The sequence below is a fragment of the Salvelinus namaycush genome, chromosome 34 (assembly GCF_016432855.1).
Source record: "Salvelinus namaycush isolate Seneca chromosome 34, SaNama_1.0, whole genome shotgun sequence".
Classification (NCBI taxonomy): Eukaryota; Metazoa; Chordata; class Actinopteri; order Salmoniformes; family Salmonidae; genus Salvelinus; species Salvelinus namaycush.
The window spans coordinates 10,163,400-10,189,636 of NC_052340.1; the positions used below are offsets into that span (position 1 = coordinate 10,163,400).

At 43.2% G+C, this 26,237-nt stretch overlaps 1 protein-coding gene across 1 annotated transcript in view; it reads left to right on the forward strand.

Annotated features, from left to right (window-relative positions):
* The first annotated feature begins 1,055 nt into the window (after positions 1-1,055).
* Positions 1,056-26,237, forward strand: part of LOC120028229 (immunoglobulin superfamily member 11-like) — a 105,957-nt gene continuing 80,775 nt past the window's right edge. Inside the window, exon 1 of the mRNA XM_038973386.1 lies at positions 1,056-1,116. Coding sequence (XP_038829314.1) covers positions 1,056-1,116 — 61 coding nt within the window. The remainder of the gene's footprint in view (positions 1,117-26,237) is intronic.

Here is a 26,237-nt window from a genome sequence, read left to right on the forward strand (position 1 = left end):
CATTTTGTTCAAGAGAAGACATTGACAGTACAGAGCCCTTTGAGAGCTGTTGTTCTGTGTTGCTGGCTCTCTAATATGGGCGGCGGTGACAAAGACAACTGTGTTGGGCTTGAAAAATAACTACCAAAAGTGTTGGTTTGCTGTTACATGCATGCAGAAAACAACTTTTTGAAATTGAATTAGGCTTAAACTTTCTGAAAAGCTTGTCACTTCTGCAGAATTAAGATGTGCATGAAAGCTGGAGCAATCAATCAAACAAAACTTTCAATAAACCAGATAAATGGTATCCTGGCAAGTCCATAGACTTTATTTACTTGAAATCAGCTTTTATTCAGCACGTGCATTGCATTGTATGCATAATGCATTACATCCGTACACATTGGAGCAGGCTTGGAGCTGGCAGCGGTACAGTTGCTTTTTTTTTTACACCAGAGGGGGGCATTACTACCTCTTGTCTAGACCGGCGTCACTGGTCTCCTGGCAACAGCCCGGGCGAGTTGTCGATCAAGGTTCCAAATAGAATGCTGTACAGAAAAGGAGTGCATGTTTCCCGTTGAGAAACATGGGCCAGCCTTGTACAAGAAGAAACAACTACCCTCCAAGAAAGTGTACTGTTTCATGTCTTCTGTGAATGTGTATCTACAACAACAAGACTGCCGGCAATTTTCAAAACGTGCGTAAATTAATTAAAGGTAAAATACCAAGTGCTGTCAGCAGAAAAAATTGTGCGAGAGTGTGCGACCAACAACAAACAAATAACAGTGAACAACGAAAAGATAGGACGACCAAGAAGAAGCAAAGGTTTGGGGTGGTGGTAGGCTAATTGTACAAGAAAGGCTATGAGGAGATGCAACATTTTGTTACTCTTTCGACTTTTAGAAAATTAAACATTTTGTTTTGCGACATTAAACGCATCTGATTATTGCGTAAACCATTGGGACTGTATTCATGTATGCTGTTTCGAGAGACCGTTACTTTCCATCAAATAAACTGTGAAATAACGATTTATTTAATCAAGAAGGCACACAAAACGACTTGCCAAGTAGTTACGAACCATGATGAAATTCCATAATTCGGACCTATGGATTGCTTGGCTGGTTTTATTTTGCATGGAAGGTAAGACATTTATTTATTACTTGAAAAAGTTTTTAGGCCTAGCTACTTGAGTGACATTAAACTGTCCCTGCCAGTCTAACACCATGACAAAATGTGATGGAAAAAATAATTTACTATTGACATTCATTTGAACAAATTTGACATGAGATGTTGTATTATATCAATGTGATCATAAGTAAGTGATTGGGATACAATATTGCATTTATGTAATCTATGATTGCAATATAGGCGATTTTGGAATTACAATTGTGCCATGGAAGCAACCTCACCAAGAGCGCATGTCATGCTTACGTTTGATCCTTCCCTTAATATATTTGAATCTCTCTGTAAATCCCCTCCATTTCAGCACAATCTAAAGCAATGATTTAGAATTACTTTGCTTAAATAGGTTTTCCCATATCGCATGAAAATCACTTTTGATTGCTTTCATATGCACACGATGTGCGTTTTTTTGGAACATCAGACAGGGAGCCTAAATCTTTATTCTCTGTTATTGCCAATGCCATGGATACGGAGTGAAACATGTAGTGGAACATTCAGTGTTTGTCTGAGATAGAAACGAAGACAAAAGGTTACATCCGATAATCCGCGCGATTAAGAAGAGCACTCGATTCCCTGTGACGACGCCCTCTGGCCGCCTTGTCGTTGTAGCTGTACAACCTCATAAGAAGTTTTCAGAATATATAGATGGGAACTAGGTGGGGGGTAGACGACAATAATATACAAAGTCATCTTTATATTACAACAAAGTATGTGCAGAACAAGTTGAAATGGCCAATGCGTGTGTAATATATTCCCAACATGAACCCGCACCCTCTGAATTCTCCCTCACATGGTTATGTATCACAGAGAAGTGTCACTTTGAATTCTGGTTTGATCCAATTGAGTGCTAGTTATTTAACAAAACACTATACTTTGCTATATGTTGTGTGTGATGTCTGATGTCATCCTTATTCAATAGTGGACAGAGACAGAGCATCCTTCTCCCCATCCTGTCCAAGTCTACTCCTGCAATCAGGGTCTCACTTTATCTGCTCTGTACTTAAAGTGATCCAGTGGAAAAGTGGAAAATGCAAGAGTTCAAAGGGTGAGGTGCAGCAGTTCTCCCTTGTACTCCAAAGAGATGACCGTGAGTGGTTCATACTGTGCAATGTATCCAAAGAAGACACATAACTAAACACAAGTTGTTGATTTACTTTTCAAATATGTCCTCTTTCTATCTAGGCGTTTGTCTATAAATACAGTGAACTGGCAATAGATTTCTTCTTGTTTCTGCTGTAAATTGATATTGACCTCCCTTGGGTGCAATGTGCATCTCAGGCATCATCACTCAGTTATATGAATTGATCTGATCAACTCATTATCAACTCCCAGAGTTACGTCTCTAGTGTGGTGAAGCTAGGTCTGTTGATATGGTACTACTGGTTTGTTGGGGTAAAGTGTTGGGGTGAAGAGGAGAGATACAGTGCACTCTATTGGCCCGTGTTACTTAAGCGTCAATTCCCACTGGGCACAAACTGGTTGCATCAACGTTGTTTCCATGTCATTTCAATGAAATTATGTTGAACCAATGTGGAATAGACATTGAATTGATGTCTGTGCCCTGTGGGTTGTCTCCCCGTGCTGTGCTGCGGTCTCTCTTTAGCTGAATGTGGCCGTTACTTTCCGCTAGAACTCCCCTGTGTCTGGGAGAAACCGTGTCACAAGGGAACTCTCCACACAAGTGACGCCGGACATAGTCCCCTTCAAACTGTCAGCCTTAGTTGGAGATGTAGCCTGTCCTCAAGCCTTCCAACATAAATGTTGCATTCCTGTCAATTAGCTAAGGCCAGGCAGACAGAGTACGGACATTCAGATACATGCAGAGCACAAAGTGATGCAGAAAAAGTTTTATGTTAATTTTTTTTTCCAGAGCTGGTTCAAGGGACTTTTAAAAGAACAGAATAAATGGCGGATTGGTTCTGCTTGTGAAATGATGCCCAGGGCCATACCCAGAGTGTGTCTCTCCGTGGCCGGCTCTAAAGATTTCACTAGATAGCTGGAGGGCTGGAGAACCAATCCGAAATGCTGATCAATTCTGCAAATTAAATTCATCTGAAGTGGTGTCCCTGAACTTTTCAACTAGTTGTTGTTGAATATAATGCATTTTAAATTGCCTGGTTCCACCAGTGCCCCGATGTAGTGGCATCTCGTTTGAAGTTCTCCGCACCCCATGAGTTAAATGCTGTGTTGGGAAGATGAAGGGTCGGCCTAGGCGAAACATAAAAAATAAAAAAGCAGCAATGGAAAAACTCATAATAGCAGTAAGGTACTTTATCTGCATCAATTTAACACCGATTTCTTGGCAATAAGAGTTTCTATGCAGGGACTCTAAGCTATAACCCTCCAGACATCAACAGGCTTTCTGAAATACCATAACCCGGGCAAAAAGTAGGGGTGTTAACCGGGTGTCTTGGCTGAATTTCCTATCCTGGCCCCTCATAATGCCATGGCCAGTTTCCGCTACACTGGTAATTTAGAATAAGTTCAATCAATTTGCCTGCCAAAATCAAGGTAAACGAATAGAACGGAATTGAACAGATAAATACGATTGACACGGCAGAGGAATCTCTGAAAAGAGAAGCACTCGGGTGAGAGAGCTGGGAAAGTAGTGCTCAATACAAAACACACGGTCTCTGTAATCATCTGTGGTCCTTCATGATGAGTCTCCCTTCTAAATGATATTCAATATATGATTTCAATAATCAATTATTCTTTAAAAACACATTCGAGTACGATTTATACATTAAATACGTGCTCAAATCATTTGTGTTCGTTTTCTCTGGAAAATGTATGTCAAAATAAAAATGTTCACCACTAAAAAGGAGCAGCTGGAATGTGAGTAGGACAGATGGAAGTTTCCACCTCGATTATTTTAAAGCTAAAAATATCTTCTCAAAAATTAAAAGACCTTTGGGACTACTTGCAAAGTGCATGAGCGACAGAGACGAGCTAGGAGGACAAGCCTTCAAAAGACGACTGTGAAAGCTGGTTCTGGGGAAATGTATAAATTAATGATGGAGATATTTGAGAGAGAGAGAGAGATACCACTGGCAGTTGCCTGCTCAGGACACACTAACAGTACCCAAAAGAGAAGCTTGAGGCGATTGAGCCGAGGTCATGCCAAAACACCTCAGTGCAATGTTTGGTTATGGCTATTTGGATTCAGCGGTTTGGTAGCCTAGCTGTTAAGGGCGTCGGGCCACCACCTGAAAGATCGCTGATTCGAATCCCCAAACTGACAATTTGAAAAATCTGTCAATGTGGCCTTGAGCAAGGAACTTAACCGTAATTGCTCCTGTAAGTCGCTCTGGATAAGAGTGTCTGCTAAATGACTAAAATGTCAATCTCATTAGTGTCATCAAACTGAGCTGTGAGAATACACACATTTTAATTGAATAGAGATAGGAGAGAGTTTGTGTCAGAAGGGCAGTGGATTCGAACCCCTGCTGAGACGGTATATGTGTTCTGAAGGTTGTGGCTCTAACCACTAGACTGCACGCATACGGTATGAGCAGGGTTGGGGAGTAACGTAATCCGTAACATGTAAGGGATTACAAAAAAAAATAACTGTAAACCGTTACCAGCAAAAATATTGTAATCAGATTACAGATACTTTTGAAAAACTAGATGATTACTTCAAGGATTACTTTTAAATTCAGAAAGGAATTTTGCTAAAAAATCTTTGCCATTTCTCTGTTTTCTCAATGACATTCAAATCAGCATTGAAAAAAGGCGCACGTTTAAGTTTGTTCCACCTGAGCGAGTCTGACCACAAGTCAGAGACCACTACGATGAGACACCAAATGTGTTTGATGGATTGTGGGAAAGAGCAGGAATAGGCTTTTGTAGGCTACAGTCCAAGCTATGTCTTCCAATGGTGCGACTGCTGTCAGCATCTAAAGATGATCCAATTTGAAAATACGCTTGGAGGTAAGGATGACAGCAGGGGTGTAGTCTACGGTGATATGGATATCACTTATTATTGATATCTACATAGCGCGGAGCACTGCCAGCGCCCTGCAAAATGACCTCCAGCAGGCCACAAATGTGCATGTGTCAGCATATGGTCTCACAAGGGGTCTGAGGATCTCATCTCGGTACCTAATGGCAGTCAGGCTACCTCTGGCGAGCACATGGAGGGCTGTGCGGCCCCACAAAGAAATGCCACCCCACACCATGACTGACCCATCGCCAAACCGGTCATGCTGGAGGATGTTGCAGGCAGCAGAACGTTCTCCACGGCGTCTCCAGACTCTGTCACGTCTGTCACATGTGCTCATGTGCTCAGTGTGAACCTGCTTTCATCTGTGAAGAGCACAGGGCGCCAGTGGCGAATTTGCCAATCTTGGTGTTCTCTGGCAAATGCCAAACGTCCTGCACGGTGCTGGGCTGTAAGCACAACCCCCACCTGTGGACGTCGGGCCCTCATACCACCCTCATGGAGTCTGTTTCTGACCGTTTGAGCAGACATTTGTGGCCTGCTGGAGGTCATTTTGCAGGGCTCTGGCAGTGCACCTCCTTGCACAAAGGCGGAGGTAGCGGTCCTGCTGCTGGGTTGTTGCCCTCCTACGGCCTCCTCCACGTCTCCTGATGTACTGGCCTGTCTCCTGGTAGCGCCTCCATGCTCTGGACACTACGCTGACAGACACAGCAAACCTTTTTGCCACAGCTCGCATTGATGTGCCATCCTGGATGAACTGCACTACCTGAGCCACTTGTGTGGGTTGTAGACTCCGTCTCATGCTACCACTAGAGTGAGAGCACCGCCAGCATTCAAAAGTGACCAAAACATCAGCCAGGAAGCATAGGAACTGAGAAGTGGTCTGTGGTCACCACCTGCAGAATCACTCCTTTTTTGGGGGTGTCTTGCTAATTGCCTATAATTTCCACCTTTTGTCTATTCCATTTGCACAACAGCATGTGAAATTTATTGTCAATCAGTGTTGCTTCCTAAGTGGACAGTTTGATTTCACAGAAGTGTGATTGACTTGGAGTTACATTGTGTTGTTTAAGTGTTCCCTTTATTTTTTTGAGCAGTGTATATACACACACAGTTGAAGTCAGAAGTTTACATAGACTTTAGCCAAATACATTTAATCTCAGTTTTTCACAATTCCTGACTTTTAATCCTAGTATAAATTCCCTGTTTTAGGTAAGTTAGGATCACCACTTTACTTTAATAATGTGAAATGTCAGAATAATAGTAGAGAGAATTATTTATTTCAGCTTTTATTTATTTCATCACATTCCCAGTGGGTCAGAAGTTTACATACACTCAATTAGTATTTGGTAGCATTGCCTTTAAATTGTTTAACTTGGGTCAAACGTGTTGATGTCAAATGATGTCAAGCAAAGAAGCACTGCGTTTGAAGGCAGGCCTTGAAATACATCCATAGGTACACCTCCAATTGACTCAAATGATGTCAATTAGCCTATCAGAAGCGTCTAAAGCCATGACATCATTTTCTGGAATTTTCCAAGCTGTTTAAAGGCACAGTCAACTTAGTGTATGTAAAGTTTTGACCCACTGGAATTGTGATACAGTGAATTATAAGTGAAATAAAATAAATAATACTTGTGTCATGCACAAAGTAGATGTCCTAACCGACATGTCAAAACTATAGTTTGTTAACAAGAAATTTGTGGAGTGGTTGAAAATCAAGTTTTAATGACTCCAAACTAAGTGTATGTAAACTTCCGACTTCAACTGTATATATTGATTCTTGAAGAATGTAACTTATAAATGCCTCATGAGCTTAGTTCAACTGTCACACTCCATGAGAACCCAAAATATGAGTTTGTTTTTCTCCTATGTTTGTAAACATTGTAAATGTAAACAAACACTGTATAGCCTCATAACATGGTTCAAACAATACTTTTGATATCATGGATGGTCAGTCCTTGCATCCATAGCTCTGTCTATTAATCTGAGAGTGGTTACATTTCACCAGGCCCATCCCTCAGCTTTTTACCAAAACAGAGGCGGGGCAACTGTTTTGTTATTGTTTCATCTGTGGAATAGCCCTTTAAACAGCCTCATATTACCAAGATAAGAAAGTGTCGCCAACAAAAAGGTAAACAATAGGCCTATAGCAAATGCAGCATATGGCATTCATTTTTCACATGTAAATGGCACTTTTCAGTAGTGCTTAAAGCATGCTATTCCATGAGCGCCGCATTTATTTTTCAACTCGAATCAATGAGCCCAACAACAGAGTAGGGCTTGCTAATAAGTCCTTAGTTTTGGGGTTATGCTCAGGTAAAACAATTTGGCTAATCAATACTTCCATGTTTCCTATTCTTGAAGATCAAGGGGTATAACATTTATTGGAATGGCTGGAATTCTGATAGACTGGGTTTTAATGTAAAGATTTGATTTTGTATTATTAATCGTATTATTATATGTAGTAGAAAGCGATGGGTTAGAAGATGCCTACATAACAAACCCATAAAGTAAAATGTAACATATGGCCAGCTATGTAAACTTTAACATTGATTTATCCTGCAATAGATGTCGTTCAATTGCTAAAATACATTTTTGTCTTCTTCTAATGCCTCTTAAGGGGAAAGTAATCTAAAAGTAACTTAATGTAATCAGATTACGTTACTGAGTTTGGGTAATTCAAAAGTTACATTACTGATTACAATTTTGGACATGCAACTTGTAACTGTAACGGATTACATTTAGAAAGTAGCCTACCCAACCCTGGGTATGATCGTACGGCCACAACTTCCTGTTGTGAAACTGTTGGGAGTAACTTTCTGTTGTGACACTGTTGTGAGTGAGGAGAGGGACACATCTGTGGTTCACACACTAACCTGTCTTTAATGTGGATTTCCTGTCCCTGTGCGTTGCTCCCAGGGCTTATACATCTTTTAGGCGGATGTTGTCCTGCTGTAGTAGCATCCTGAGAATGGCCTCAACTTGCAGTTTTGATTTTCAGCTTCAGTGGCTTGAAATTTGATGGCATTGCAGGGGAGGGTTTAGAAATGTTACTTGTCTATCTATTTGTAATACAGAAACAGTCTTGTATCGTGCTTTATAAAGATGGCTAATTTAGTGCTGTACCTTGGTTCTCCATTTTAACACCAACGTAAAATGTAAAGCTTGCATGGCAATCATTTTAAAGCTATCATTAAACTTCCCAGGTGCAGTTATTATTCGTAAGCCACATTATATATAATTTAAACCTACAACACCCATAAGACACCTTGCCTCCTTGTGCGTTAGCCTATCATAATCCTCCAACAGTGTCTGATAGAGGATTATTATGTATCAGGGCATTAGCAAGGATTGTTTGTTTATAAACCGAGGGGTCAGGGGAATCAATGGGTCAGAAGGTAGAGTAGTGTGCTCTAATTCCCTTGGCATGGCAGTGAGTGAGCATCCCAGAGGTTTAATGCTCTCCTGCCCTGGTATGATCACATAGCTGCTGTAATCCACCTCACACACTGGCCACCAACCAGCATCACTTTATGTTTGTATAGTGTATGCATGTGAGCTTTTTCTCAGGTACAAGGATTTATTCAAACTCAGCTTTTGTTGTATAGTGACATATAAGTAATATATCACCATTGTGCCAAAAAAGTAATATGTCACCTCAAGTGACATGTAATTAATATGTCAGCATAAGTGACATACAGGTAACTGCCAAAATAATAGTAACACTTGAATAAATGAGGCATACAAAGTATATTGAAAGCAGGCGCTTTCACACAGGTGTGCTTCCTGAGTTAGGTAATTAACATCCCATCATGCTTAGGGTCATGTATAAATATGCTGGACAGGCCATTATTTTGGCTACCATGGCTATGCTCCCATAGCATGACAATGCCCCCATCCACAGGGCACGAGTGGTCACTGAATGGTTTTAAGAGCATGAAAACGATGTAAACCATATGCCATGGCCGTCTCGGTCACCAGATCTCAACCCATTTGAACACTTATGGGAGATTCTGGAGCGGCGCATGAGACAGTGTTTTCCACCACCATCCACAAAACAAAAAATTATGGAATTTCTTGTGGAAGAATGGTGTTGAATCCCTCCAATAGAGTTCCAGACTCCGAGCATGCGTGACCAACTGGCAAGTGTCTTCACTGACATTTTCAACCTGTCCCTGACTGAGTCTGTAATACCAACTTGTTTCAAGCAGACCACCGTAGCCCCTGTGGCTAAGAACACTAAGGTAACCTGCCTAAATGACTACCGACCCGTAGCACTCACGTCTGTAGCCATGAAGTCCTTTGAAAGGCTGGTCATGGCTCACATCAAAACCATTTCCCCAGAAACCCTAGACCCACTCCAATTTGCATTCCGCCCCAACAGATCCACAGATGATGCAATCTCTATTGCACTCCACACGGCCCTTTCCCACCTGGACAAAAGGAACACCTACGTGAGAATGCTATTCATTGACTACAGCTCAGCGTTCAACACCATAGTACCCACAAAGCTAATCACTTAGCTAAGGATCCTGGGACTAAACACCTCCCTCTGCAACTGGATCCTGAACTTCCTGACGGGCCACCCCCCAGGTGGTAAGGGTAGGCAACAACACATCTGCCATGCTGATCCTCAAACCTGGGGCCCCTCAGGGGTGTGTACTTAGTCCCCTCCTGTACTTCCTGTTCACCCACAACTGCTTTGCCAAACACAACTCCAACACCATCATTAAGTTTGCTGACGACGCAACAGTGGTAGGCCTGATCACCGACAATGATGAGACTACAGTATAGGAAGGAGGTCTGTGTGGTGCCAGGATAACAACCTCTCCCTCAACGTGATCAAGACAAAGGAGATGATTGTGGACTACAGGAAAAGGAGGACCGAGAACGCCCCCATTCGCATCGAAGGGGGTTTTATGCAGCAGGTTGAGAGCTTCAAGTTCCTTGGTGTCCACATCACCAACAAACTATCATGGTCCAAACACACTAAGACAGTCGTGAAGAGGGCACGACAAAGCCTATCCCCCCTCAGAAGACTGAAAAGATTTGGCATGGGTCCTCAGATCCTCAAAAAGTTCTACAGCTGCACCATCGAGAGCATCCTGACTGGTTGCATCACTGCCTGGTATGGCAACTGCTCGGCCTCTGACCGCAAGGCACTACAGAGTGCGTGTGGCCCAGTACATCACTGGGGCCAAGCTTCCTGCCATCCAGGACCTCTATACCAGGCAGTGTCAGAGGAAGGCTCTAAAAACCCTAGTCAGACTGTTCTCTCTGCTACTGCACAGCAAGCGGTACCAGAGAGCCAAGTCTAGGCCCAAAAGGCTTCTTAACAGCTTCTACCCCTAAGCCATAAGACTCCTGAACAGCTAATTGAATGGCTACTCGGAATATTTACATTGTCCCACCCCCACCCCCTCTTTTACGCTGCTGCTACTCTCTGTTTATTATCTATGCATAGTCACTTTACCTCTACCTACATGTACATATTACCTCAATTACCTCAACTAACCTGTGCCCCCGCACATTGACTTTGTACCGGTACCCCCTATTTATAGCCTCGCTACTGTTATTTTACTGCTGCTCTATAATTATTTGTAAAAAAAAATATATATATATATTTTTTTTTTACTTATCTATTTTTTTTACTTAACACTTATTTTTCTGAAAACTGCATTGTTGGTTAAGGGCTTGTAAGTAAGCATTTCACTGTTGTATTCGGTGCATGTGACAAATACAATTTGATTTGATTCGACACTTGTAGAATCCATGCCAAGGTGCATCGTGGTGGCCCAAAGCCCTATTAAAACACTATGTTGGTGTTTCCTTTGTTTTGACAGTTGCCTGTACTTTGGTTAAATGTCACTATTTGGACATATTCAAATGGGACCATGTTGCTTTTGTATACTGTAGGCAGAGGATATTCCAACATAAGCATGTGAGTCTGTTCTTGTTACCATAAATTCCCCTATAGACTAGAAGGAATAGAGACGTAACCTCTTGAACCTGGTAGAGCTGGTAGAGCTGACGATTGGAGGTTATGCCCCTGGCCATAGTAATGGCTTCCAATTCGGAGAGGGATCTTATGTGGTTGAAGACTAGTATGTCTGATGTTTGTGATAAAATCACTGAATATTACACTGCTCTAGTGAAAACAGGTAGACCAGGAAAGTGTCTTGACCAGATAATTACCATTCTCTAAATATACATGGAGGATATTCTTCTCTATGTAATTTAGAAAAATTGCACATAGTTGCACCCAGCGTGTCGTCTGGCGCTCTGTAATGGTGACTTCCACGTTTCATCCCTCGAGGTACGGTTACTGACCTCCGTCGATAGCTTTCATGTGCCTGGGAATTATACTTTCACTTTGATATATTTAGTGTGCCAGCGTGAGGTGTGCAAAATTGAAATGCTTTGAAAAGGGTTTTCTGTTTATTGGCATTTCAATGTTAGAAGCTTTTAAATGTTAAGGGAGGTGGTGTGCTCTCACTCATGGCTGTTTGGCTGTATGTGACGCAGCCAGTGATTAGTGTATGTTTTCTTTTTAACCCAGAAAACCCAACTCAGGGGACACTGCAGTACAACCTCAATCAAGCGCCACTGTACTACAAAATGCCTTGTTTGTCTAGATTCTCTTCCTCTGGAACCGGTCGTTCTATTGCAATTTCATGCTGTTCCTCTGACATTAAGCACAATTAATAGATATTTAAACCACCGTTCAAGAGTTTGGGGTCACTTAGAAATGTTCTTGTTTTTGAAAGAAAAGCATTTTTTGCCCATTAAAATAACATCAAATTGATCAGAAATACAGTGTAGACATTGTTAATGTTGTTAATGACTATTGTAGCTGGAAACTGACATTTTTTATAGAATATCTACATAGGCGTACAGAGGTCCATTATCAGCAACCATCACTCCTGTGTTCCATTGGCACGTTGTGTTTGCTAATCCAAGTTTATAATTTTAAAAGGTAAATTGATCATTAGAAAACCCTTTTGCAATTATGTTAGCACAGCTGAAAACTGTTGTCCTGATTTAAAGAAGCAATAAAACGGGCCTTCTTTAGACTAGTTAAGTATCTGGAGCATCAGCATTTGTAGGTTTGATTAAGGCTCAAAATGGCCAGAAACAAATAACTTTCTTCTGAAATTCGTCAGTCTATTCTTGTTCTGAGAGATGAAGGCTGTTCCATGCCAGAAATTGCCAAGAAACTGGAGATCTCGTACAACGCTGTGTACTGCTCCCTTCACAGAACAGCGCAAACTGGTTCTAACAAGAATAGAAAGAGGAGTGGGAGGCCCCGGTGCACACCTGAGCAAGAGGAGAAGTACATTAGAGTGTCTAGTTTGAGAAACAGAAGCCTCACAAGTCCTCAGCTGGCAGCTTCATTAAATAGTACCCGCAAAACACCAGTCTCAACGTCAACAGTGAAGAGGTGACACGGGGATGCTGGCCTTGAGTTGATACTGGTGTTTTTTTGTTTTTTTTTGCTGTGATTTTCTGATGCTTAGTTTGAATGAAATCTGTAAAGGAATCATCCAGAGAGATCTTCAGAGAAGCAGCGGAATATAGAGACACTACTGCATTAAACATGCCACAAGTTTTTTACAGCCATAGGTAATTCATAACATGACAGGGTGCTCTCTCACTCTCACTCTCACTCTTACTCACAAACACACACACAAATGATGTATCTTTTGATGACGTGCTTCATAAAGCCATCGATTCGCTTCCACCTAAGATGTATGTTTCTAAACAGAACTGATGAATATACTGTACATCGTCAAAAGATCTCAGAATATGTATGCAGCACAGGTTCAGTCTGGCAAAAATGTGTTTAAACTAAACATGAATAAGGTTGTAGCTAAGTGATGGACAGCGACTAGCAACGGTATATTTAACACACTGTAGAAGTTTACTACATGATATTTTACTTCTCCACCAGAGGACATCCAGGTTAATGTGTGCTGAGTGTCTGAATTGATCCTTAATGGTGTGTTGTCTACACAAAGTTTTCACCAGTTCCCTTTCCTCACCAACTTAAACAAGAGCCAAATGGCTTTCCAAGGCCGTGCAACATTACTTGAGTATGAACGAGCACGTCAGGTCTGATGTGTGTAAGAACTGCAGAGTGATGCTTGTAAGCATGAACTGTGAGCATGCAGGAGATCCCATCTGTACATGGTTACAGCAGATTTCACTGGCCTCAGAGCCGGGGCCCCTGTCATAGAAGGGAGAAGGGCCACTGCAATGTGCGTATTATGGAGGGGGGGGTATTGCCTACTAGATTTAATTGGTCATACGTCCCCATAATCCACTAAACTGTCCTCAGTCACTGACCACACTTCGAAACCACTCTCTCAGAGAAAAATGTGATAACCTCTACCTTCACGTCACTGTTTTACGACATCATGATCACATCTTTGCAAATGATGCGCAAACAGACCAATCACAAGACACAAGCTTCGTTTGGTCTCAGCACAGTTTTCCCTCTCTGTTCCAATGCAGACATGGTCATGCAACACCAACCAACAGCAGAATTAATATGATGCACATAATAAACAATGCTACAATGTACAGACTTACACTATATATACAAAAGTACACGTGTATAAAATCGGGCACATAGCAATGCAATCACCACAGACAAACATGGGCAGTAGAATGGCCCGTACTGAAGAGCTCAGTGACCTTCAAAGTGGCACCGTCATAGGATGCCACCTTTGCAAAAAGTCAGTTTGTCAAATTTCTGCCCTGCTAGAGCTGCCCCGGTCAACTGTAAGTGCTGTTATTGTGAAGTGGAAACGTCTAGGAGCAACAACGGCTCGGCCGTAAGTCACAGAACCGGACCGGCGAGTGCTGAATTGCGCAAACATTGTCTGTCCTCTGTTGCAACACTCACTACTGAGTTCCAAACTGCCTCTGGAAGCTACGTCAGCACAAGAACTGTTCGTTGGGAGCTACATGAAATGGGTTTCCATGGCAGAGCAGCCACACACAAACCTAAGATGCAATGCCAAGAGTCGGCTGGAGTGGTGTAAAGCTCTCCACCATTGGACTCTGGAGCAGTGGAAACGCGTTCTCTGGAGTGATGAGTCACATTTCCTCATCTGGCAGTCTGACCGACAAATCTGGGTTTGGCAGATGTCAGGAGAACGCTACTTGCCCCAATGCATAGTGCCAACTGTACAGAGCCCTGACCTCAAAACCATCGAACACCTTTGGGATGAATTGGAACGCCGACTGTGAGCCAGGCCTAATCGCCCAACATCAGTGCCCTACCTCACTAATGCTCTTGTGGCTGAATGTAAGTGGGTCCCCGCAGCAATGTTCCAACATCTAGTGGAAAGCCTTCCCAGAAGAGTGGAGGCTGTTATAGCAGCAAAGGGGGGACCAACTCCATATAAACGGCCATGATTTTGGAATGAGATATTCAACGAGCAGGTGTCCACATACTTTTGTCCATGTAGTGTATCTATCAGCCCTGATATTAGTTGTGTCCCAGATCCCTGGTCCAGCGGTGTGTTACCTATTAGTGTGTGTTATCCCACAGCAGAAAGGATTTTAAGTAGATTCAGGCTATTGAGGGGCTTTAAGCTAGCGTGGGGCGTAATTTAACAGCCGCGGTTCGCAAGTACCACATGGACGCGAGACAATGTGTAAAATATTAAAGTGCTCCTCTGTTTATTTGCCCCAAATCGTTCGCTAAGACAGGCTTTTCGGCAGATTACAACCCTCAGGTCCCTATGCAGTGATTTATAGATTATAGATAGCTTTGGGTTTATGTATTCACGAGACTCAGTGGACAGCAAGCCTCTTTGGCCCTACCTCACATGAACAAATTCTCTCCTCCCTCTACTTGAGTTTGAGTTTGAGTTTATTTTTACAGGGACAGTGCACATTAATCAACGTTTCAGTAAAAGTGCCGGTTTTAGCCAGCCGGCTAATTTTCAACCGCAGTCCCCGGGCAGGTTATTAAAAACAATTACAATATAGACAATAGCAACATAGAACAAGACATAGCATACAGACATAGCAACATAGGACAAGCAAGACGTAGCATACAGACAGAGCAACATAGAACAAAAAGCAGCAAGACAAAATTCATAAAAGCAACAAAGTGTTTCCACACCTCACAAGTTACAGACAACAGACATGGAAAGCGGCAACACACAGCTAGGAACCATGTTCACAAATCTGATTGACCTTTAGCCATGTCTTCAAGCATTTTGTGAAAGTGTGATATGTGGTGCAGTTATGTGTGTCTGATGGCAGTGTATTCCAGACATGGGAAGCTCTCACAGAAAAAGCGGATTTACTAAAGATGCTTTTCCTTAGGGGGAACTACACAGTCACCTCTCATGGCAGACCTTGTGGATCTGCTGCCATATGTTTGGGTTTTCTGTTTAACAAAAATACTGAGTGGAGGGGGAGCCAAGCCATTTAGGATCTTGAATACAAGACATGCATCGGTGTATTGCACAAGATTTTCCCAACTCAGGAGCTCATGCTTTCTGAGGATGTGACAGTGATGATGGCTATTGGGCTTCCTATCAAGCACTTTGAGAGCCTGTTTGTAGACAGACTGAATAGGTCTTACTGTTGTACAGCAAGCTTGGGCCCAACTAGTCAACAAGTATGTTAAGTGGGGGAGTATCATAGATTTGAAGTACAGTTTTGCTACCTCTGTAGTCAAACAATTTCGTATAAATCGGAAATTAGCTAGGTTGAATTTGGTTATTTGAATGACCTTTTTCACATGCTTTTTAAAAGAGAGGTTGGAATCAAGTATGATGCCAATGTACTTAAAATCAGATACCACCTGCAGCTTCTCCCCTGACACATAGACATCTGGCTCAGTAGCATCTGTTGCCCTCTTTGTGAAGAACATGCAAACAGTTTTTTTCACATTGAGATGCAAACACGAGTCACTGAGCCACTTTGTAACCTGGACCATTACAGTAGTGAGTTCTTGTGCAGCTTGTTGTTTGCTCTTTGCATGCACATATATCACTGTATCATCTGCATACATTTGAACTTCAGACCCAGTACAGACAGAAGGCAGATCATTAATGTACAGGCTGAACAGGAGGGGCCCCAGTATTGACCCTTGGGGCACACCCACCCACACTTCCCTACTTGTTCTCCTCTTTCCCTCCATCTCTCTTCTTTTATCTCCAGCCTCTCATCATCCCTCAGTCTGCTCTGCCCTCATCCCGCCACAATCATTTCTCTTTTTCCTCCCTGTATGGTCACACTTCCTGCTCCTCTTCCCTCTCCTCCCTCTGAGCCATACTTCACTCTTCTTCTGTGGATCCTGAGTAAAAATACAGCACAGTGTTATGGCCATGGGAATGAGTTAATGACTAGAGTTGAAAAGGTATTTGGTTTGAAGCCCTGGTCCTGCGTGCCGTCTGTTTAGGTCCCTTGTGGTTGTTTTTCAGTTGTCCAATATGCAATTAACATCAATTTAGTCAATATGGGTAATTAGCCATGCACAATTAATTATTAATTAATTAATCCCTGCATGTTATCACAGCTGTAATTAGCCCAAACCAACAATAACCATGCAATTGCCATGTTGTCTCCTCTCTCAATGCCAACACGAAGAGTAATTCCTGTGTTGATAGATCATGCATAACAACTGAGATGTCCCCTCCCCTTTTTAAAAGAGAAAAGGGATGTCCCAATAATCTCTCCTTCCTAAAGTGTGCACCACAGGAGGTTGGTGGCACGTTAATTGGGGAGAACGGGCTCATGGTAATGACTGGAGCGAAATTAGTGGAATACAAATACATCAAACACATGGTTTCCAGGTGTTTAATGCCATTCCATTTTCTCTGTTCCGGCAATTATTATGAGCTGTCCTCCGCTCTGCAGCCTCCTGTGGTGTGCACTCATTCACATCTTCACACAAAATTAAAAGCATCGGGTTGGTGTTGGAATGGGCTAGGTAGAGTACCTCATGATAAACTGTAGACCACACTGTCTACCAAGAGAGTTTTCATCTATATTTTTCGTAGCCTTCTATTTACCACCACAAACCGATGCTGGCACAAAGACTGCACTCAAAGAGCTGTATAAGGCCATAAGTAAACAAGAAAATGCGTCATCCAGAAGCGGCGCTCCTAGTGTCCGGGAATTTCTACCAGAATGTCACATGTGCAACCAGAGGGGAAAAAAACTATAGACCACCTTAACTCCACACACAAGGCTCTCCCTCACCCTCCATTTGGCAAATCTGACCGTAATTATATCCTCCTGATTCCTGCTTACAAGCGAAAACTAAAGCAGGGAAGTACCAGTGGCTCGATCAATACGTCAGATGATGCGGATGCTACGCTACAGGACTGTTTTGCTAGCACAGACTGGAATATGTTCCGGAATTCAACCAATGGCATTGAGGAGTATACCACCTCAGTCACCGGCTTCATCAATAAGTGCATCGATGATGTCGTCCCCACAGCCATGGATTACGGGCAACATCTGCACCGAGCTAAAGGCTAGAGCTGCCGCTTTCAAGGAGCGGGACACTAATCCGGACGCTTATAAGAAATCCCGCTATGCCCTCAGACGAACCATCACACAGGCAAAGCGTCAATACAGGACCAAGCTTGAATCCTGCAAACTATTACGGACTACAAAGAGAAACCCAGCTGCGAAATGCCTTTTATGTTCCCTTCGAGGCAAGCAACACTGAAGCATGCATGAGAGCACTAGCTGTTCCGGACGACTGTGTGATCACGCTCTCCGTAGCCGATGTGAGCAAGACCTTTAAACAGGTCAACATTCACAAGGCCACTGGGCCAGATGGAATACCAGGATGTGTACTCAGAGCATGCGTGGAACAACTGGCAAGTGTCTTCACTGACATTTTCAAACCTCTCCCTGACCGAGTCTGTAATACCTACATGTTTCAAGCAGACCACCATAGTCCCTGTGCCCAAGAAAGCGAAGGTAACCTGCCTAAATGACTACCGCCCCGTAGCACCCACGTCGGTAGCCATGAAGTGCTTTGGAAGGCTGGTCATGGCTCACATCAACACCATCATCTCGGAAACCCTAGACCCACTCCAATTCGCATACCGCCCCAACAGATCCACAGATGATACAATCTCAATCACACTCCACACTGCCCTTTCCCACCTGGACAAAAGGAACACCTACTATGTGAGAATGCTGTTCATTGACTACAGCTCAGTGTTCAACACTATAGTGTCCACAAAGATAATCACTAAGCTAAGGACCCCGGGACTGAACACCTCCCTCTGCAACTGGATCCTGGACTTCCTGAAGGGCCACCCCAAGTGGTAAGGGTAGACAACCACACATCTGCTACGCTGATCCTCAAAACGGGGGCCCCTCAGGGGTGTGGGCATGGTCCCCTCCTGTATTCCCTGTTCACCCACGACTGCGTGGCCAAGCACGACTCCAACACCATCATTACATTTGCTGACGACAACAGTGGTAGGCCTGATCACCGACAACGATGAGACAGCCTATAGGGAGGAGGTCAGAGACCTGGCAGTGTGGTGCCAGGACAACAACCTCTCCCTCAACATGAGCAAGACAAATGAGATGATCGTGGACTACAGGAAAAGGTGGGCTGAACACGCTCCCATTCACATTGACAGGCTGTAGCGGAGCGGGTCGAGAGTTTTAAGTTCCTTGGTGTCCACATCACCAACAAACTATCATGGTCCAAACACACCAAGACAGTCGCGAACAGTGGTGGAAAAAGTACCCATCGTCATACTTGAGTAAAAGTAAAAATACCTTAATAGAAAATGACTCAAGTAAAAGTTGAAAGTCACCCAGTAAAATTGTAGTTGAGTAAAAGTCTAAAAGTATTTGATTTTAAATATACTTAAGTATCAAAAGTGAAAAGTCATTTAAAAGTCCTATTAAGCAAACCAGACAGCACCATTTTCTTGTTTTTTTAAATGTATGGGAGGCCAGGGGCACACTCCCAACACTCAGACATAATTAACATGTGTGCTATGAGTCCGTTAAGTCAGAGGCAGTAGGGATGACCAGGGATGATCTCTTGATAAGTGCGTGAATTGGACCATTTTCCTTCCCTGCTAAGCATGCAAAATGTAAAAAGTACTTTTGGGTGTCAGCGAAAATGTATGGAGTAAAAAGTACATTATTTTCTTTGGGAATGTAGTGAAGTAAAAGTAAAAATTTTCATGATTATCAATTGTGAAGTACATATACCCCAATAAACAACTTAAGAAGTACTTTAAATGTTTTTTTTTTACTTAAGTACTTTACACCACTGGTCGTGAAGAGGGCACGACAACACCTTTTCTCCCCCAGGAGACTGATTTGGCATGGGTCCCCAGATCCTCAAAAAGTTCTACACTACAGAATGCTATGGTAGCCATGTTGGTTAAGCGTGCCTTGAATTCTAAATAAATCACTGACAGTGTCACCAGCAAAGCACCACCACACCATCACACCTCCTCCTCCATGCTTCACGGTGGGAACAACACATGCGAAGATCATCTGTTCACCTACTCTGCGTCTCACATTCTCACATCACTATTTTTAGCCCATTTACTCCCAAATTTCATGGTATCCAATTGGTAGTTAGAGTCTTGTCTCATCGCTGCAACTCTCGTACAGACTCGGGAGAGGCAAAGGTCGATAGCCGTGCCTCCTCCGAAACACAACCCAACCAAGACACACTGCTTTTTGACGAAATTCCCACTTAACCCGGAAGCCAGTGTGTTTGAGGAAACACTGTACAGCTGGTGACCGTGTCAGTGTGCACTGTGCCCAGCCCGCCACAGGAGTTGCTAGTGCGCGATGGGACAAGGACATCCCTGCCGGCCAAACCCTCCCCTAACCTGGACAACGCCGAGTCAATTGTGCACCGCCCCATGGGTCTCCTGGTCGCGGCCAGCTGCGACAGAGCCTGGACTCGAACCTAGAATCTCTAGTGGCACAGCTAGCACTGCGATGCAGTGCCTTAGACCACTGCGCCACTCGGGAGGCCAGTAAATATTTTCTTAACTCTATTTCTTGAACTGCATTGTTGGTTAAGGGCTCGTATGTAAGCATTTCACACTAAGGTCTACACCTGTTGTATTCGGCGCATGTGACAAATAGTGGCCTACCACTTTGAGTCTGAGCCGTTGTTGCTCTTAGATGTTTCCACTTCACAATAACAGCACTAACAGTTGCCCAGGGCAGCTTTAGCAGGGCAGACATTTGACAAACTGATTTGACAAAGATGGCATCCTATGACTGCCACGTTGAAAGTCACTGAGCTCTTCAGTACGGGCCATTCTACTGCCAATGTTTGTCTATAGAGATTGCATGGCTGTGTGCTCGATTTTATACCCTTGTCAGCAACGAGTGTGGCTGAAATTGCCATATCCACTAATTTGAAGGGGTGTCCAAATACTTTTGTATATATAGTGTACCTGTCATTTCCTTTCAAATCTACAAAGGGAATAAAAAAATAATCCATTTCATACTCATCATCTCCAGCACCACCCCAACATTAACATATGTGAAAATGTTTATGTTTTGTAGTAAAAAAGATAGAGGAAGATAAGTGTTTCCAATGACATCATCGGTGTGCATCGTGTGATTTTAACCAATTATGAGCAGGCATTGCCTAGCAATTGGTTGAGGATGTCATTGGAAACACTTATCTTCTTTACTACAAAACATAGAAACACACCATTTTCATATATGTTGGATGTTGGGGTGGTGTAGATGATGAATATGAAGCTAAACATTTTTGAAATTTCCCTTTAAGCGTACAAGAAAGGAAAGATTATTGAAACGCAACCAACATCCTCATTTAGGACCTAGAGAGGAAGGCCTGTTCATATTCATGGATCATAATCAGTGAGTGAATAACAAGGGATCAGCCAACCTCCCATGTGTGGACAAGGCTGACATTTTCACTTTAAAATTAGCACAGGTATTTCATGACACTCTCCAGAAAGAAAGAAAGAAACAGAAATGAGCGGCATTGTTGGGTCTGAGGTTGTTTTGAACAGGGGTTTCAATACATTGGAGGTATGCTTCAGCTGTCTTATTGAAATTGCCTATTGACTTTTAGCTGTGACTAAAGCTTTAGGAGAGTGTAAGAGGGACTGTAATATGGTGGTGGGTGCAGCAAGCGATGGCTTCGCTATTAGAGGGAACACAATAGAAAATTGAGGGTGGTTGAAAATGACAGAGAGCCCCATTGAGCCAACCATCCTTTTGCTCACACAGCCACAAGAGATGCTATTTTCAATTGTTAAAAATGGTGTCTAGATAAAAGGGTGAACGCCTGCTCGACCCAGCTATAACTGATTATATGGCTATGCATGGCAAAATGAGCGCAGTTTTAATTCATCCTTGTTTAACAGTAGGATGAAAAATTCATTGCACATTGGTATGCAGATGAGCCTGTGTTGTAGTCATAGTTAATAAACCGTTAAAGGGAGTTGGTTTTAGCTGTGCCGTTAAAGTGTGAGCTCAGGAATAAACGGCATACTTCCCTTTAGATATCTGACAGACACCTCAGGAGAGACCAGTTGACTGTAGATGGAGAGGTCAACGTGAATCTTTTAGAAATGCATACATGGTTGAGAGAGTCAGCCACCGAGGCACATTTCACACACGACTGCACAGCATGGTAAGGGCTGTACTGCCTCTATCTTGAGGAGAGTCAGTCAGTCAGTGTACTGGCACAGTGCAGCAGGATTACAAAGGAAAGAACTACAACACTTTGCTTGAGCTTCCTCTACCCACTCTACTTTCCTCCTTTGTGGTAAAAGACCTGGGTTCAAATACTATCTGAAATCATTTAAAATACTTTAGCTGGGCGTCATTGAGCTTGCCTGTTGCAAAGGAACCGATAGAATAGCTTTGAAACAGCAAACCCTAACCATTTGGCACTCCAGGCAGACTGAAGCAAACTCAAAAAATATTGGAATTTTTTCAAATAGTATTTGAACCCAGATCTGCCATGGTATCTGAAAAACAATTCTAAGTTAACATCTGGAGCATACCACCATGTCTTACATCCCTGATCTACCACCATTACCACTTGTTTGCATGCTGTCAGCTGTAATTTTGGGCAGAGGGTTCGAATCCAAAGGCTTGTAAGGTTCTGTATTTATTTTCTTAGTCAACCTTGTGTTCTGTTTCTTTGTGTTCTTGAACGTAGCCCCGTCTTTCATTTTTGTTCATTGATTTCACCTGTTAGTTACTCACCTGGTCTCATCAGCTCCTTATTTAGTTCAGTTCATTCTGTTTGTGCCTTTGTGTGGTATTGTTCGTTTTGACTCTACTAAGCCTTTTCCTAGCTCGTTTGTGAGAACCAGTTATAGCCTTCAGTCCTAGTTTTGATTCACCTGCCTGTTTGCCTACCTGTTTCCTGCCTTCTGCAAAGGCGAATTAAACACCTGCCATGCTCTGCGTGTGAATTTACACCTTTTTCTCCCTGAATATTCATTACAATTGCCTAGGAAGCAGTAAAATACTTTATTTTACATTTTATTTGGTTGTCTTACATCCTGCCTACAGTACCGAGGACTCAGGTGGACTGTGTGTATAAAATAGAAACTAACAGTGATGACGTATTTTGGAGAAAATCACATATGCCACAGATGATTTTCAAAACAGCATTCCAATACAGCCTTTTACAGTAGAAAATATACCAAGGGTAACTGTGTGTTTTTCTTTGCTGAAAGACAGTCCTCTGGAAAGCCTCAGTTCGTTCAGAGCTTTGTGGAATCCTTAATGCCCTCACTGTCCCTAGGCACTGTCAGGGTGCCGTTTCCAACTGGTTTCCTTGGCGATGGGTCTTTGAGAGAGGGCTAGCTGGTGCCAGGACACTGGGGGTTTTGATTGTCCTGCTGCATGGCTCATTATCATCGGAATACATCATGTTTCCTGCCACCATGTCACGGGAACAAGAGGCCCCCTGTTCCACTGGCCAGAGCCTGGGTGAAGCCTGGGCCCAGTGTGGTTAGTTGGGTGGTTTCTTGACTTTTCACTGGCACTTCTTACCAGACGTTTGTGAGCTGCTGTTGCATCACATCTCCTCCATATTCCGACCTGTAGATCTGGGGCACAATATTAAAGGGATAGTTTGCTGTTTTGAAGATTGAGCTTTTTCGACTTTCCTAAAGTGAACTATCCATTTAACCTGGCTCGGTGGTGTTTCTCTGCCAAAGTGATGGTGTAAGTGCTAAAACACTTCACAACCTTAACTTAAGCCTTATTAACTGATCGTGCCCAGGGCCGGCTCCAGGACTAAGAGCCCCCGGCCCAAAGCGACCACTTTCTTTTTTTAAGGAACTCAGTCGGGGTTTCAACTTACTGTTGAGAGTTAGAATAGTAGAATACACAGAATGTAAGTTAGAAATGTGGTTGTGCATTAGCAGTTTTTCTCTTGTGTCAGTCACTGACAGTCACTCAATCAGTCATGTCAGCTAACAATTTTTAGGTTGTTAAGTTAGTCTAGCCGGTTATCTAAACTTGTAGTAATCATGGCCAAATACCAACCTCCAGGGCCCCCATTGATTTTGTTAGTCACTCTCAGTCAGATATCATTAACATGGCATAAGTCATGTTATATATATATAAAAACGTTATTTACATAAATATTCAGACCCTTTGCTATCAGACTCGAAATTAGGTACATCCTGTTTCCATTGATCATCCTTGAGATGTTTCTACATCTTGATTAGAGTCCACCTTTGGTAAATTCAATTGATTGGACATGATTTGGAAAGACACACACTTGTCTATATAAGGTCCCACAGTTGACCGTGCATGTCAGAGCAAAAACCAAGCCATGAGGTCGAAGGAATTGTCCGTAGATCTGGGGAAGGGTAGCGAACAATTTCTGCAGCATTGAAGGTCCCCAAGAACACAGTGGCCTCCATCATTCTTAAATGGAAGAAGTTTGGAACCACCAAGACTCTTCCTAGACCTGGCTGCCCCGGGCCAAACTGAGCAATCGGGGGAGAAGGGCCTTGGTCAGGGAGGTGACCAAGATACCAATGGTCACTCTGACAGAGCTCCAGAGTTCCTCTGTGGAGATGGGAGAACCTTCCAGAAGGACAACCATCTCTGCAGCACTCCACCAATCAGGCCTTTCTGGTAGAGTACCAGACGGAAGCCACTCCTCAGTAAAAGGCACATGACAGCCCGCTTGGAGTTTGCCAAAAGTTACCTAAAAGACTCTCAGACCATGAGAAACAAGATTCTCTGGTCTGATGAAACCAACAATGAACTCTTTGGCCTGAATGACAATTGTCACGTCTGGAGGACACCTGGCACCATTCCTACGGTGAAGCATGCTGGTGGCAGCATCATGCTGTGGGGATGTTTTTCAACGGCAGGAACTGGGAGACTAGTCAGGATCGAGGGAAAGATGAATGGACCAAAGTACAGAGAGATCCTGGATGAAAACCTGCTTCAGAGCACTCAGGACCTTATACTGGGGCGAAGCTTCACGTTCCGACAGGACAACGACCTGAAGCACTCAGCCAAGACAATGCAGGAGTGGCTTCAGGACAAGTCTCTGAATATCATTGAGTGGCCCAGCCAGAGCCCGGATTTGAACCCGATCGAACATCTCTGGAGAGACCTGAAAATCCCCATCCAACCTGACAGAGCTTGAGAGGATCTGCAGAGAAAAATGGGAGAAACTCCCCAATACAGGTGTGCCAAGCTTGTAGCGTCCTACCCAAGAAGACTCAAGGCTGTAATCGCTGCCAAAGGTGCTTCAACAAAGTACTGAGTAAAGGATCTGAATACTTATGTAAATGTGATATTTCAGTTTATTTATTTTTTGTTGACAAAATGTATAAAAAACTGTTTTTGCTTTGTTATTGTGGGATATTGTGAGTAATTGATGAGGGGGAAAAAACGATTTAATCCAGGCTGTACCATAACAAAATGTTGAAAAAGTCAAGGGGTCCGAATACTTTCCTAATGCACTGTAATGTGTAGAACTGTAGAAAACTTGCTTTAAAACTGCAACATTTTCTCTAAGCTCCTTGGCAAAATGTGTAGAATTGCAGGGAATTAACTTTAAAACTAAAATGTTTCTCTCCACCGTCAAGGCGGCCGCTACATTTTTAGCTGCTTGGTGAGGGGGGCCCCAACCAAATCTCACTTAGGGCCCACAAAAGGCTAGCCCCGGCCCTGATCGTGCTGACAGCGACTAGTTCTCCTGTACATAAGACACCAGCAAAGGTCATGCCTCAGCCACGGCGGAGTGATTTCACTGGGACCAATTTAAAAGTGTAATAGGTGGATGGTGTCATGCCCAGGGCCTCAGGGGCCCCTGTGTACTGTGTGCATTCCCATACTCCATAACACTGTTCTATACATGAGGCTATGGATGTGTAGCAGATTGAAATGTTACATATGCCGGTCTACCATGGTATAGCCAGGTTAGATAGTGGTGAAGACCGTCTATCTTGCATGCAAGGCATACAGAGGAGGCCTAAGTATTTCTTCTGGTTATGTTTGCATAATACAAATTGACAACCATGATACCTGGCAAATTTACTTGAAAATGTCTTGTAGCTTTAATGCGCCAGAAAAATGGTGGGTTCCATACACTTAGGGAGCAAGTGGGGGGGCTTCATGTATAATTGAAAATGGTGTAGATGGTCGTTTTATAATAACTGCAGATCTAGCACCCTAGAGATAGAGGGTGGAGATGGTGCTGAAACCCAGAGACCTAGGAGAGCCAGTAGGCACTGTGCATAAGCATGTATCATACACCACCCTGTAGGTTTCCTCTGTAAGCTTCATCTCCTGTGTGTGTGTGTGTGTGTGTGTGTGTGTGTGTGTGTGTGTGTGTGTGTGTGTGTGTGTGTGTGTGTGTGTGTGTGTGTGTGTGTGTGTGTGTGTGTGTGTACAGCCAAAGGATTTAAAGCCCAAGGCTCCCTCATCTCATCCTGTAATTAATGTTAACCTCTGATTAAGACAAATGTAATCAGTCAATCTGACTGTTATTGTAGGCTTTTGGAACCAGGCTCCTCATCACCAGTCTTGGCAGATGACTTGGATCCCGTCTTCTCAATATTTTCCTGGCTGTGTCCAAGTGGGGGTCTCACTTTGTGGGGGACTCCTCATTGACCTTTTGACA